Here is a 14,163-nt window from a genome sequence, read left to right as displayed (position 1 = left end):
CCGCTGCCCGCCCGGCGGACCGAGGCGGCTGGGCCGCGGGGAACCGAGGAGGGCCGGGGGGCCTGGGACTGAGGCGGCCGGAGGCGCGGCGGCGGCTGCCGCCCCTCGCCGGGAGCCGTCGGGCCGCCCCTGAGGCGGCGGCGGCGGGGTCGGAGCCGCCCGTGCGGGAGGGCCGTGCCGCCTCCCCCCGCTTCCCGCCCGGTGTCACCGTGTCCCGGCGGCGGGTACCCCAGGTGGCCCCTTGCAGGGCCCTGCTTGGGTCACACATCCCCTCGGCAGGGCTGTGCCTGAGCTCAGTCTGGTTCTGCCTAATAGCATTGCAGTTGTTAATCGGTGTGCGTTCGGTCAATTTTTAAGATGTATTTATTCTTTTCCGACTCTTTTAAAACGCCGTTTTGAGTGCTGTAGGATGGGTAATTAAAGAGCAGCGTGCCTTGTGTGGACACCGAGCAAACCTGTCGAGGTTCAGAATGAGTCAGACAGCTTGGTGACTGCACCGATTCCTACAGAAGCGTTTCCATCCCATGCTACTAATTAAGGGCAAATTATTCTGTCTAATTTGTAGAAAAGGTCTATTCAAAAAATGCAAATGCAGCTCTACAAAGAAATTCCAGTTGTGCTTATAAAATCAAAACCAAACGTTCCCAAAGAGCGAATAACAAGGTAACTTTTCAATTGAATTTGTATGAAATAATGGAAATTACACTTCAAAAGTGTCATTCATAAGGGCAAGCTCTTAATTATAGATTATTAAATGATTCAGCATGGAGAGCCTTGATCAAATATGATACGCTTTCATGATCAAGTTCTTATATCCTAAGACCCAATTGTGACATGAACAGTAGGATGTATTCATAGCATATCTATAACATAAATATATGATATTCACTAAATTTGGATTTATTTCATTTTGTATGTTTCTCTTTGTATTGCCTTTCTCTTCCTGAGTGCGTTCTTAAGGCTTGCTCATTTTACACACTCAGGTTTGTAACCCAGGTGTCTTGAGTGGGTATTTCACTACCCTGGGCAAGGACATGCCCTGTCTTGAACTGACTAAGCCATTGGAGATGCACAGCCCAATCTGTGGTGTTCTCATGGTTTTTAAAGTTACAAGGAATTTTAAGGTAGTTCCCACTTCTTGTTAATCCATTTCACGCCGGCAGGGACAGCAGCCTCCCTCCCCCCCAGGAATGGGAAAGCGAGTGCTGGCTGTCTGGACCTGCCATGGTACTGCATGCCTGGAGTATCTCTGCCTAGCTGGTTGGTGGTAGAGCCTCTGTACCCTCATCCTGTGTTTGATGGGTCTGGAAACTTTGTCTAGTCTATCTTTCCTTTTATCAATATTTCATGAGCATTGAAACTGTTCAAAAGCATTCTGTGTCAGCATATTCCACTCTATACTCATTCATTGCGCTGCCCACAAGTCTGTACCAGTCAAACATTGCCTATGTGTAAGGGATGCAGAAAGGGAAGAAGGGCAAGATTTCCTGCATCTGCTAAAAGAAAAGTTTTTGAAATGTCTTCAACGTTGGATAAATTCACTGCTGGCCACATAGATGTGGGAGTGAGTCCATCGCAAACATATTGAGCCAACCTGGTATATACAGCTTAAATACTGACGGTGAGGCCCAGCCTTGCTGAGTGATAGTGTTGCTCAGCTTTTGCACTTGGATAGAAGAATGTTTTTCTAGTTAGCCAGGCTGATGGAACAGGAGTTGATCGCATGGGTTTGTGTGGTGAATTTTAGAAGCTCTTTTCAAATTGTTTTGGCCATATTGCAGTGCTGTGCTGACTCATAGTTGTCTCGACCTACTTTTCACTAATATGTAAAGTAAATCCAGATATGGAGACTGATTTCATGAGCTTGTTAAATTCTGGCTTACTCTTATTAGAGTAAAAAACCTGTTCTGTGAGGTTTGAGTCCTCGATTGCTTTCCTTTAGCAACAGCATTTGCTAGCTTTTAAAATGAAATTCTGGAGGGGGAGAGAAGTGTTTGCTTTTGGCATGGTAGCATTTTTACACAGGTCATTTTCGCATTTGCACTGTCTCATTTCAACAGCGTGTCCACTGTGTTTTGGCATTCAGAGTTGAAAATAAAGAATTATAGAGTTTTGGGTATATCCATAATGTGTTTCCTTATTAAGCCTTAGTTATGCATGGGATTGTAAAACTAGAATTTCTTTTTGACTCCAATTTGTGCAGAAGTCCAATTGATTTACTTCTTAGTATTGCTTATTTCAATTTACATGGAAGCTTAAATATCCCAACTTATGGGAAATTATATTTTTAGTTCAGGGTATTTAAAGAAACAACCAAACAATCAAAAATACAACTTACACATGGCTCTGGGGTAGAAACTGTTAATATATTAAAATAAAGGTGTAATTATATTACCCGTGTATGGATATTCGCCTTGCATTTTTAACACTGAATTCCCTTTGGTGGGAATAGAATACTTCAATTTCATAATTATAACTTACTTCAATAAAATCAATGTATAATGTTACTGACAAGCAAAGTGGAGATAGTTTTATGAAGCTTAAAAGAACTAAGCATTTTTCAGGACACATGATGCCAGTATATTTGCTGATTTCTATTTATTTCATCCTGTTTTGCAGGTGGAACTTGACGTCTTGCGGAACCAGCGTAGCCAGCTCAGAGTGCAGTGAGGAGCTGTTCTCATCAGTTTCAGTTGGTGATCAGGATGACTGTTACTCGCTACTGGATGACCAGGAGTTCACCTCTTTTGATTTGTTCCCTGAGGGCAGTGTCTGCAGTGATGTCTCCTCTTCTATCAGCACATACTGGGATTGGTCAGACAGTGAGTTTGAATGGCAGGTAAACCAGTTCCACTGTAATGTAAAATTTTGTATAGACTGTTAAGTACTGGGTTTAGCCTTAATTTGAAAGTCCTCAGCCTTTGTTTCTTGGTAAGTACTAAACATAAGAGCAGGTATCTGAATCTTCAGCGATAAAGACAGTGTTTTGTTCCATTTAATTCCAGCACTTTCTGGAGGCCAGACTAAAGATCAGCTCTTCAAAGAGGGATGCTTATATACTATGGTAGTTTGGTTTTAGTGACCAAGATGTGTCTTGTAGCCATGAGCTTAGATCCTTTGTACTGAGGATCTTCCCTGCTGATGAAATCTGGTTATACATGTCTGCTCCCAGTGATCTGGTCATACTAAATCTCCCTTTGGAATGGAGCTGGCACCTTGGCAAGAGATTCTTTACCTTCGCTTATTTCCATCTTTTTTTTTTTTTTTCTGTGCCAGTAAGAGTACAGAGCTCACTTTGTCTCACTAGGATGGGAAAAGTGTGAAGGTGAATCACATCCTTCTCTTTCCTAGTCTGTTGGATGCAGTTCTGGTCAGGTATCTCTAGTTTGTGGTAGTCATCTTTGTTCTGCAGTTTTCCAATTGTGATATGCAAATATTTATATATATTATAGGCTTAAATTGACTTTTTGTATTATAGACTTAAATCAACTGTGAACATATACATAACTTTGAAGTAGGAAACACGGTGCTTCAGAATATACTGAGGAATACTTTTAAATTTTGCTATAAAACTTAGTCAAAGCATGTAGAGTCTTCCAAGTGCAGTTTGAGGACTGAAAACACTGATTTTAAGAAAGCACAAATCCTGTTCCAGAATGAATGAAGGGTGCAAATGAATTTAAGATAACGTGGACTGAGACTAGCTCTGAATTTTTTTACTGTTTTAGTCTGAGTGCTAATCTCTGTATATTGTAACACGGAAGTTACAAGTGCATGTGTATAATGCAGCCTGGAGGAACAACTCAGATTGGATCCCATTTCCCATGTCTTAGTTAGCTGACAGTATGGTTGATTAGCAACTAGCCTTTTTTATTATTCTTTGGTTTTTAAAACAAGCATTTCTTAAGAGACATACTTGATTGGACTTGTAGAATTTTGGAAAGACTTTTTTGTAGCTCTTTATGATGTTACCTGGCAGAATCTGAGCATGAGTAATCCAGCTGTTACATTTTAGCTGAAAGTGCATTTAGAAATTACATGCCAGTTGTATAAATGAAGCTACCTGAAGTTCTGCAGTTGCTTACAGGAAAATGACAGTGATTTTAATTGCATTGTCTGGTGTAATTATGGGGTGTGGTATAAATGACAAAGCTACTTTGCAATATCTTCGTTAAACTAGACTTGTGCTTTAAAATGGGAGGTTTAGATTTAGGTTTGGATTGTAATGGGTGATTTACGCTGATGGAGATGGGAAATAGTTGAAGTGCCACATCATTCTGCTGTTTTCTTAAATGCAATTTTTTAAAAGGAGGATTGATATGTAGAGGATAGTGTGAATTGAGTTTGCCATACTTGCTGTTTGTTGGAAGATTCTAAGGAGTACTGCAATGTTATGAGTAATTATTAAGAAGTTGTTAGAGTACATAGCAAAGCAACGCTTTGCTAATTTGTTGGCATGTTTTGAATTGTTAATAGTGTTAGAATGACTTTATATCTGCCTACTGTATTCTAAGGCTTTGTTCTTTGTCTTGCATATTACAAGTTGCCTGGCAGCGACATTACAAGTGGGAGTGATGTACTTTCTGATGTTATACCTAGTATTCCGAGCTCTCCCTGCCTACTTCCGAAAAAGAAAAACAAGCATAGGAATCTTGATGAACTTCCATGGAGTGCAATGACAAATGATGAACAGGTGAAACTGACTTTTTTTTCCTATGTGAGAACTGTAATATGCAGAAGAACTTTCAATTAGTGCCACACCTTAAAAGACACTTGATTGCCGTAGGTGTAAACGTAGACCTATGCAGTACTGCTTGATTCTTGAAACCAAATCTTGTCTTTTGCATCTGTAGTGGGTGGTTTAATGTGTACTTAAGTTTTCACTCTGTGTTTTTGAGGATACTCAATGAGGCTAGAATCATAGGAAATGTGCTATTTGAGCACATTTTATTCTGTTGGTGTTTCCTTTTTTCCGTTGCTTGTTTAGAATCAATAATACTTTAAAATGACCCACCTTTCTTTGGATTCTAGGTTGAATATATTGAATATTTGAGTCGCAAAGTTAGTACAGAGATGGGCCTTCGAGAGCAACTTGATATCATTAAAATTATTGATCCTGCTGCTCAGATCTCACCTACAGATAGTGAATTCATTATTGAATTGAACTGTCTCACAGACGAAAAACTGAAACAGGTGAGTTAAGGTTTGTACATAAGACTTTGGGGTTTCAGCCTCTGATATGGCCTGCAAAATCTCTTACAGAGTTGCAATTAATTTTTATATATGAGCATTAGGTATAGGGAGAGACACTAGAGCACAATATTGTCAATGAGGGAAATGAGAGTTCAAAAGCATATTGTATGTATTGAACCTTTATATGAAAAACTGTAGTTATATATTCTGAATACATGACAAGCCTAAGCTGGCACTTGTATAATGAGTTATGCTGTGGATCCAGTACTGCTTATGACAAAGCGCATTCCACTTCATGGCCATCAACTGGTTGGGGATCTTCATTTGCTCACTGAATATAAACTAGCATTTAAAACTCCAAAGGATTGGAATTCACTGGGGAAGACCATAAATTTGATGTAAAAAGGGATATAGAAAAATGCTTTTTAAAGATATTACCAAATAAAAATTATAACAAAGAATGGTATATTCTTAGTCTTTGTATTATTGTGATGTGTTGTTGTGAAAAGATGCAGTATCCAAACAAGCTGAACTCCTCAGCCTTACTCTTTATTTGGGATTATGATGCAGGTAGAGATTGGAAATGGGAAACAATCACTGCTTTTATGAGCTTGACCTATTTGTTATTTCAAATGTTTTATAAGTATCAAAGTAGAAAAGTACTGCTTTTCTTACAGCTGTTTTTCTCTGAGTATACCTAGCAAAATAAAGGGGTTTGATACATTAAGTAAATTACTTAGTTCAGTTGAACTTGACCGATTTTCCTTTTTGGTGTTATAATAATAACTTATGTATACGTACTACGTTATAATTATAACGTAGTAGGAAACTTGGGAGAGAGGAGAGGGGAAAAAACCCAAATCTTGTTACTTAATATTAACTTCATTGTTAAAGGAAGAAAACTAACTTAGTTCTTAGTTAAGTTCTCTTGATGTCTGCCATGTGAGTTGGGATTTAAGCAGCCGCAGCAAAATGTTTTAAAAGACTAACTGAACTGATCCAATAACTTGATCATTATTAAGAGGCATGTTGTGGTTTTTTTTCCATGAAAAGGAGTATCTCAGTACAGTATTTATCAGGCTTTGGTGATTCTGCTCCCTCTGTTCTAAAGGTGAGAAACTATATCAAGGAACATGGACCTCGTCAACGGTCTGCCAGGGAAAGCTGGAAGAGGAGTAGCTACAGTTGTGCAAGTACCAGTGGTGTGAGCGGTGCCAGTGCCAGCAGCAGCAGCGCCAGCATGGTCAGCTCAGCCAGCAGCAGCGGTTCCAGCGTGGCTAACTCCGCTTCAAACTCGAGTGCCAACATGAGTCGAGCGCACAGCGATAGTAATTTGTCCACAAGTGCTGCAGAACGAATCCGGGATTCAAAAGTAAAATTTCTAATTATGTATATGCATATTAAGCTGTCTAACTTGTTAAGGTTACTTGTAGGATCTTAACTGGTGTATTTGTACTGAAGGAGCATGGTTAGTAACTGAGGATCTGCTGAAGTTATCTAGCTAAACTAGTGCTGCTTCCTCTGGCGTGACCATAAGGAATTTAAACTTTTCCTCTTCCCATCACTTCTCTTCTAAGTGAAGGCCTGATGTTTGTATATAGTAGATCTTCTCATTACTTTTGTTTAGAATAAGGTGAGTGGGATTGAATAAAGGCTTATGCATCTAAATTAATTCTTTGAATGAATGCAAGTTTTAGTGAAAAAATTTGTTGAAGATTGATCAATCTAATCTAGGCATAATTGCTGGAGTGTAAAGGTTGCGTTGGTTGTGTGTTGTTTTTTTTTTCCCACTAGAAGTTTTATCAGGCTTTTTGAATCTTCTTCAATTTATTCTTCCAACATGTCTTAAGAGATTCCTTGGTGAGGAGTGACCTACTGAAGCATGTTTCAGTTAAAATAGTACTGTGGCACTTGTCTGTCTCCGTAATTTCAGTTTCAAGTGTGGAGGAGAGGAGCGGTTCCTGCTTGCTCTTCAGCATCTCAGGTTGTTATTGTAAGACTGTAATATTTCTGCTGCAATAACGATTCTCCTGATCAAAGACTCAGCTGTGCAACATCACAGGGTGATGATGTGCCTCATAACTCAGATATGGTAAATGGTCTTGATGTTTTAATATCAGATACGATTTTGGATAATGTTTGCACCACCTCTGAGAATTCATTTTAGTTATTTTTCAGAGCAGACATTATTTTAGAATTTAACTTATATTTGCCAACTTTAAAGGTGGCTTCTAATCTACAGAACAAAATCTTACTTTTTGTCTCTTCTGTATTTTGATAGAAACGCTCCAAGCAACGGAAACTACAGCAAAAGGCCTTACGCAAGAGACAGCTGAAAGAACAAAGACAAGCTCGTAAGGAAAGACTGAGTGGATTATTTCTTAATGAAGAAGTGCTCTCTTTAAAAGTGACTGAGGAGGACCATGAAGGAGATGTGGATGTTTTAATGTGACAGGGGGGAAATTATCAGTGTTCTTTCTAAGCCTTAAGTGTATTATCCTTATTGTTTACATATATTTCTTGACCAAATTTTGATTAGTGCTAACAGTATAAACCAGATCTTTTCTCAAGCGTAATTTTGGTAAGAAGGTCAAAGTATTGAGTAACTTCAGCTTGTTGAGACTAATGTTGCAACAAAGACTTCAGAAACTTAACTGACTTCTGAAAAGCTGCTGAATAGATACAATTTTAAGGAAGTTGAACTTGGCTAACATGCCAACTTACTTAAAGACCTAAGTCTAGGGGTGCTTTTGGATGACACTAAGCATGCATTGCTATGCTTCTGATTTTTTTTTTTTTCCAACTTAATATTATATTTGCCTTGTTCGGTTTTCCTTCCCCAGTATTAGGAAATTTGTTTAGCATGAGGGAAAAATCTTTAGTTCTATAGGGGTTTCTTCAGTCTTGCTCTTGGATCATACAAAATCAAAATACTGTGATAGATCCTTTTCTAGAAGTTGCGATTTAACTCAACACAGAAAACAAGAAGCAGGACTTCTAATGCAGGGAATCTGTAACACAATTAATGCCTAATAATTTAGTTCTTTAGGAAGCAATTAGAATTCAAAAAAACTACTTGCAAGTTTAGTCTTCAGAAAGTTATTTTACTGCTCAGTATCTTATAGCATGATTGTTACTGATGGTTGATCAGTACATCCCTAGTATTGCTATGAAAAGATTCAAATGAAAACATCTTTATGTGTTGGAAGTACACTAATCTGCAATTAAGTTGTCCAGGATACTACTTAAAATAGTTAAAAATGCTACTGGAAACTGAAGTGCAAACAAGCATCATACAATGCTGGTCGCTCTTTTCCCCAGAAGCATATCTAAATAGATTCATGTTGTTGGCAAGAGAACTTAATTAATGCAGCTGTGCTTTTTAATTGTATGTTTAGCTGAGGATGTGTCTTCTGTGTGGGTTGTTACACCATTACATGTTACAGAATTCTCCTTTTGTCTATCTACTTTTGAAATTTCTCTTGCTAAGAATGAGGTAAAATCGTGGCTTTCAGGTAGGGAGGTAAAAGTAGTTTAAACCTGCTTCCTAATTCTGACAATCTTTTTAAGGTGATTTTTGTCTTTATCTTGGAACCACTTCTTACAGAACTCCTTTTCCCCACAGCTGAGATAAAAATGATACTTCTAAATTTCAATGTGAAACTTAAAAGATCATGAAAGTGTTTTCTAGTTCTGAGTTTAGAAAGTAATTTTTCATTATCTTGATGGTTCATTACTTTCATTTTGCTCTGGTGAACTAAGGAGTTTGGCAGTTCAGTGCGGCCACAGGTGCCTGTGATCGCACGATGTAGCCCAGTCCTGCAGAATTGCATGGTCAGCTCTGTATAGGACTTCTCAGTCATTGTGCATGTCCTGCCCAGACTTACTAGCCCTGACAGCTGAAGTATTTTTCTTTCAGAGGTGCCATTCCTTGTAGCCTCAAAATAAACCTACCAGTGAAATATCCGAACAATGGCCTCTGAAAGGGCTTTGGTAAATCAGTGAGGTCCATAGTCAAACTAGTATGCACCAACTTAGTCACTCTTACTGCTGCTAGACAACAGGTACCCAAACTTGGCCACTGATTGATTAAAATCTATGTAATGTCACTTTAAACTGGAACGTTAGCAGTCCTGTGTGGCAAATTATTTGGCCACTAACGAGAAGTGACTGTTACCTGTCAGTATTTGCTTATACTGCACTATAGCTCGTTGATGGCTGCCTCCCTCCTGTAGAAACAATACCCAAAACTTTTTAACAGTGTATAAGTTACTGGGAATTTAGATTCACTTAAATCTGGAGCTTCTTTTAAAAATCTTAGGTGAGGAAAAAATTGAATTGCTGTCAATTTGGCTAATTTCAGAGGTGCAGTTGTTGAATTTTTACAGCTTACCGTGGCTGTAATGGATGAATTCATTGTGAAACATTATTTTCTGCAGTGACTTTGAAATGTGAAATTTTTTTTGAAGAAAAATGCATACTTAGTACCATAGAGACTTGAGACTCTGAATTGAATTGTAAGAAAGGTGCAATATCTCAGCATGGTGGAGCATGAAATTGTGTCACTTCATTTTGTTTCAGCAGCTCTTCAGAGTTTAAAATTCCTCAGGCTTTGTTGAAAGAAGACCCTCTCATTTTGATGAGGTTTAGTTCTTTTTGGTCACCTGTCTGCAAGTGTCCAGAGATCATGAAATGAGGGAGGATAGGATTTCCATCTTGATCTTAGTATGAGCATGTAAGTATAAATTTATCCAAGTGATTGGATCGGTCCAGTTGCTCATCTGTTACATTGGATGAAAAGGTCTTGGATGCCCCAGTAGCTTATTGTGCCATCTGGGTACTTCAGTCACTTGTGTGCACAGTTAAAACAACAGAAGAGAGTGGATTTCCAGGTGTTCCATGGTAATAATTTATAGCTCTGTAATCTCGTAGTCCCAAAAATGCTTATGACCTAAGAATAAAAACCTCTGAGTGTTCTGATAAGACTGCAGGATAACATCTTGCTTACCTGAACGTTGTCTCTGCCAAGTACTTGGTATCTCAGAGAATCAGGCCTGAAGTAGCTGTGGGATTCAAGAGTTCTCACATAATTATATGTGTTTGGGTGTTTTTCCCTTTTCTTTTCACATCCCTCATAGTTCTAATGACACACTCATTTTGTGGAGGGTGGAGGTGTTCTTGTCAGATTCTTGTCTTTCCCTGCAATATGCTGTGTACTTACCCAGGGATGTGGTTGAGTCGCCTCCCCGGAGGTATTTAAACGACGTGTACATGTGGTGCTTAGGAACATGGTTTAGTGGTGGTTTTGGCCATGTTAGGTTTACGGTTGGACTCGATGATCTTAAAGGTCTTTTCCAACCTAAATGATTCTATGAATTTGTATTGGATACCCATGACACTAGTCAAACAGTTGGAATTTTAGTTAAACCTGGTCTTGCTGATTCGGGTGTTGGCCATTGTGGCTACTGCTTTGTTTTACAGGAAGTTATCTACAGATTATTTGGTTCAGATAGATAAAGAAGAGTATCAGACTGCTAAAATCATGCATTCTTATTAGTGCTTTTTCAAAAAGAATCAAATCTCTGCTTTTTCTTCATAGATAAAAAATGTCAAGCTTAAAATCAAAATTGAGATAAACCGGAAAAAACTCATAGACATATGGCTCCGTGGTACTGAAGCTGTGTGTCTAGGTGCTTTGTACCCACTGTAACATGAATGTAATCAGTTTATACTCTGTAAGTTTAACGGTTTGATTCCATGGTAACTATTTCTCTAAAAAGGCTTAGAAGGAGCACTGAAAGTCTGATTGCAATAGGACTGTAAACAATAGAGAACATCCTTTTCTAAAAATATGAGGAAGAAAATTAACTGCCTGACAAACCTGTCTAATTTTCGTCTGTGTATCTAATGTCATCCTCTGTCTCTGTTAAGATATTATCTATTTTTCTTTATCTGGGAAACTGAGTAAAGATGGATATAGTATGCTTAATATGGAGTGCTTACTCAGAAGAGTAAGAAAAGTCTTTGCAAGGCTTTCCTGTGCTTGCTTAACTTTTAGTTCTCATATTGTGGTTTGAAACCTGTGAAGATCATTCTCTGGGGGAAAAACCAAACCAACCAACCTGCTTGAATTTATACATATGCATTTACATCAGAGTGCGTATACAATATAGAAACATATAAAAATGGCAATATTTACATTTCATCTACACTGAATGGCTTGAAGCCATTTCTTTTCTCTTAGCACTCTTTCAGCTCTGAAATAATTTGATGCATTGGTCTATAAATATTAATAAACCTGACTGTTTTGGGGTGCTCTTGAAGTTCATTCTTAAAAGCCAGATTTTCATGGCGAATGTTGTTAGATTTATTGGTTTAATGTTCCTTAGCTTACTGATCTTGCAGTTCTTGTGCATAGAAAGACAACTCAATATACAATTTTCCATTTAAGGATTGCAAAGATAGTTTATTAATCTACCAAGAGCAAATCCTAGTAATGGTCAAAGCTTGTCTATTTTGACTATTAATTCTGATTAATTGTACTTGCATTCTCCCTCATCTGGCTAACTTTAAAACATTTCCAAATTACAAATAAATAATTCAATTTGAAAAGAAAATAATTGTTACATTGAAGCCTTGAATATAGTTCATAACCAAAGCAAGGGGAAACTGGGGGTTTGTGCGGTTTTTTTTTTTGTTTGTTTGTTTTCCTGGGGGAAAGAAGAGAGTATAGATTAGAATATATGGTACTGCTTAAATTGAGGATGGTGTTTTGTTTTTTTTTTTTCCCAAGTTCTCTGCTAATTGTATTGCTAAAATGCACTTTTGTATAGAAGACTGTCCTCTGTACATTCTGTATTTACTTTCCACAATGTTTATAGAGATTTTTCTGAGGTTGTGAAGGATTTACTGAAAGCTGCAATGCTGGTGGCTGATGCTGTTGACTTCAAGATTTCATTGTATTTGAAAATAGTTATGTGCATATTGAAGTACAGGTTGGAATTAAAATTGATGACATAGCAAAGATATTCTGATGAAACTGTGGTATCTTCTTCAGACTAAGGGAATTTGAATATGTAGGTCTTGCATACTCACCATTCAGACAAAGTACAAATAAAGTGGCACAAGTTAACTGGTCTTTGTGACAGAAAGCAAACCAGTCCCTCCTTAACTGCTGTGGTTTTCATCCACAAAATCTGATCAGAATTGTTTCATAGGAAAACAATTATATCTTGTGAATGGTCTTGTACTGAAAGCTGTCTGTCCTTAGTTTTGATTTCTGTGCCAGAGGATTTTCTTCTATATATGCTATATACTACATAGCTGTGGGCAGAGGAAGCCTAATCACTTTTGTTGCCAGCAATAACTCTGAATCTTCTTCTGCTGTCACCCTCAGTACCCATAGCCATCAAACTGTCACCTATCCTGTGATGTTTAAAGTCCCTAATAGGACTCTTAAGCTTACAACCTCCCGTGCTCTTACAGTTCATCATTCCGGCACCTGCGTGTCACTATTGTAAATCCAGATCTCATTTCCTACAGCAGAAGCAGGTGTACTTGGGGATTCCACAAGTTGCCGTGATGCACACCAGGACATGCAGCACCAGCAAGGACACGGCAGTGGCAATGGCTCTGCAATCACCAGTGGTTGAGTAGGCTACAGCGAGGACATTTGCCAGCTGCTGTATGTCCTGTGTGTCCCTGAACCAAATTTGCCTTCTGCAATACTGAAGTTTGCAGTGTAATGTTACTAAAATTCCTTTTCCCCCTGAAATCCAGCAGAAAAAAATCCTGAAAACCTGAGAAGAGAATAGCTGGCAGAAGGATGTATCCCACATTATTCAGAAAGCCTTCTGCAGCATCTCGGGGATCTAAACTGCCTTGTTCATCCCAGCTCAGGCTCATCACGCTTGTAGAAGTTGATTTTCATCAAATGCTTACAGAAGTTGACTAAATGTTACCATCCCAGCCTGTTCCTGCAGATATGGAGGGACAGAGAGGGACAGATGAGGGCAGAGACACTGCATGTCACAGCAAGTCTTGTCAAGCTGTCAGAGACTTTTAACTGTTGTGGAGTCTGCGACTGGGAGGCTGTGGAATGTAACTGCAGAAGCTGCTGCTCTTGTGGTGCTTTGCCTTCACTTCAGCAACTTGCTTGGGTTTTTTGGTCAGTTTCCGCCCAAAGGTGAGTGACAGTACAGAGTGTTTTGCAGCAAAACAAATCAAACTGTTGCCAAGGATCTTGATCTGTTGTGGTGGTCGCTTGTAGTGAGGACTTACTGCTCCAGGAGTAGCACCTGGAAGCTGCGGGGAAATTGATGCTTACGCTTTCTGAATCATAGACCCTCAGTGAGTGGATCTGCTGTGCTTTGGACCTCTGAACTTTCCCAGCAAGTCCTGTTGCAGCGGGTCATTCCCGAGGTATCAGTTGCATGGATGAATTGTCACACCTCCTGGCAAACACTGCCTGCTGTGGATCTCCTATTATCCCTCCTTAAACATTTCTTCATTTATCTCTCAAGTGTATCGAGTTTCACTGCAATGAGGACATCTCAGTGGCCAAATGCTACTTGGGCACAAGCTGAACCAAAATTTCCACACTGGCAAAACTAATTGATAAACTTCCTTTATTAAATTGAAAGATGCCATTTGCTATGATCTTGCTGTCCTCAGCCCTCCCTTACTACTGGCCTGAACCATACACTTGATTCAAACATTTCCCAGTACAGCAATAGGCACAATTTCATTTCCCAAGATCCTTGTGTGTGCTTCTAATTATCCTGTGCCCTACCAGATAGAAAATGCTTTTTTTCATCTCCTTCCAGAATATTCATCTCTTGTAAATGGGTTGTCTGGTTCTGAGATCAGAAATGTGGATTTAAATTTAAATTCAGAGATCTCATTTCATGCTCTTTTCCACATGGCTTGCGCTCGGCAGCACCACTGGGGTAAAAACTTGTTTCTCATAAT

At 38.9% G+C, this 14,163-nt stretch overlaps 1 protein-coding gene across 1 annotated transcript; it reads left to right on the top strand.

Annotated features, from left to right (window-relative positions):
- The first annotated feature begins 2,523 nt into the window (after positions 1-2,523).
- Positions 2,524-12,227, top strand: FAM199X (family with sequence similarity 199, X-linked). The gene is made up of 5 exons (XM_014955345.1): positions 2,524-2,839; positions 4,544-4,693; positions 5,032-5,193; positions 6,305-6,565; positions 7,475-12,227. The coding sequence occupies exons 1-5, from the start codon at positions 2,534-2,536 to the stop codon at positions 7,643-7,645; spliced, it is 1,050 nt and encodes a 349-aa protein (XP_014810831.1). The 5' UTR covers positions 2,524-2,533; the 3' UTR covers positions 7,646-12,227.
- Positions 12,228-14,163: the final 1,936 nt, after the last annotated feature.

The sequence above is a fragment of the Calidris pugnax genome, unplaced genomic scaffold (genome assembly GCF_001431845.1).
Source record: "Calidris pugnax isolate Ruff unplaced genomic scaffold, ASM143184v1 scaffold38, whole genome shotgun sequence".
Lineage (NCBI taxonomy): Eukaryota > Metazoa > Chordata > Aves > Charadriiformes > Scolopacidae > Calidris > Calidris pugnax.
Note: the sequence above shows the minus strand (reverse complement) of the source record. Positions and strands in the feature narration are given on the sequence as shown.

What these genes read in the sequence shown, in the direction of transcription:
- FAM199X (XM_014955345.1), top strand. Translation starts at nt 2,534, where the DNA reads ATGAAGCTTAAAAGAACTAAGCATTTTTCAGGACACATGATGCCAGTA. An exon ending in CAGACGAAAAACTGAAACAG is followed by an intron (nt 5,194 to 6,304) that starts GTGAGTTAAGGT and finishes TCTGTTCTAAAG; the next exon opens with GTGAGAAACTATATCAAGGA. An exon ending in AACGAATCCGGGATTCAAAA is followed by an intron (nt 6,566 to 7,474) that starts GTAAAATTTCTA and finishes GTATTTTGATAG; the next exon opens with AAACGCTCCAAGCAACGGAA.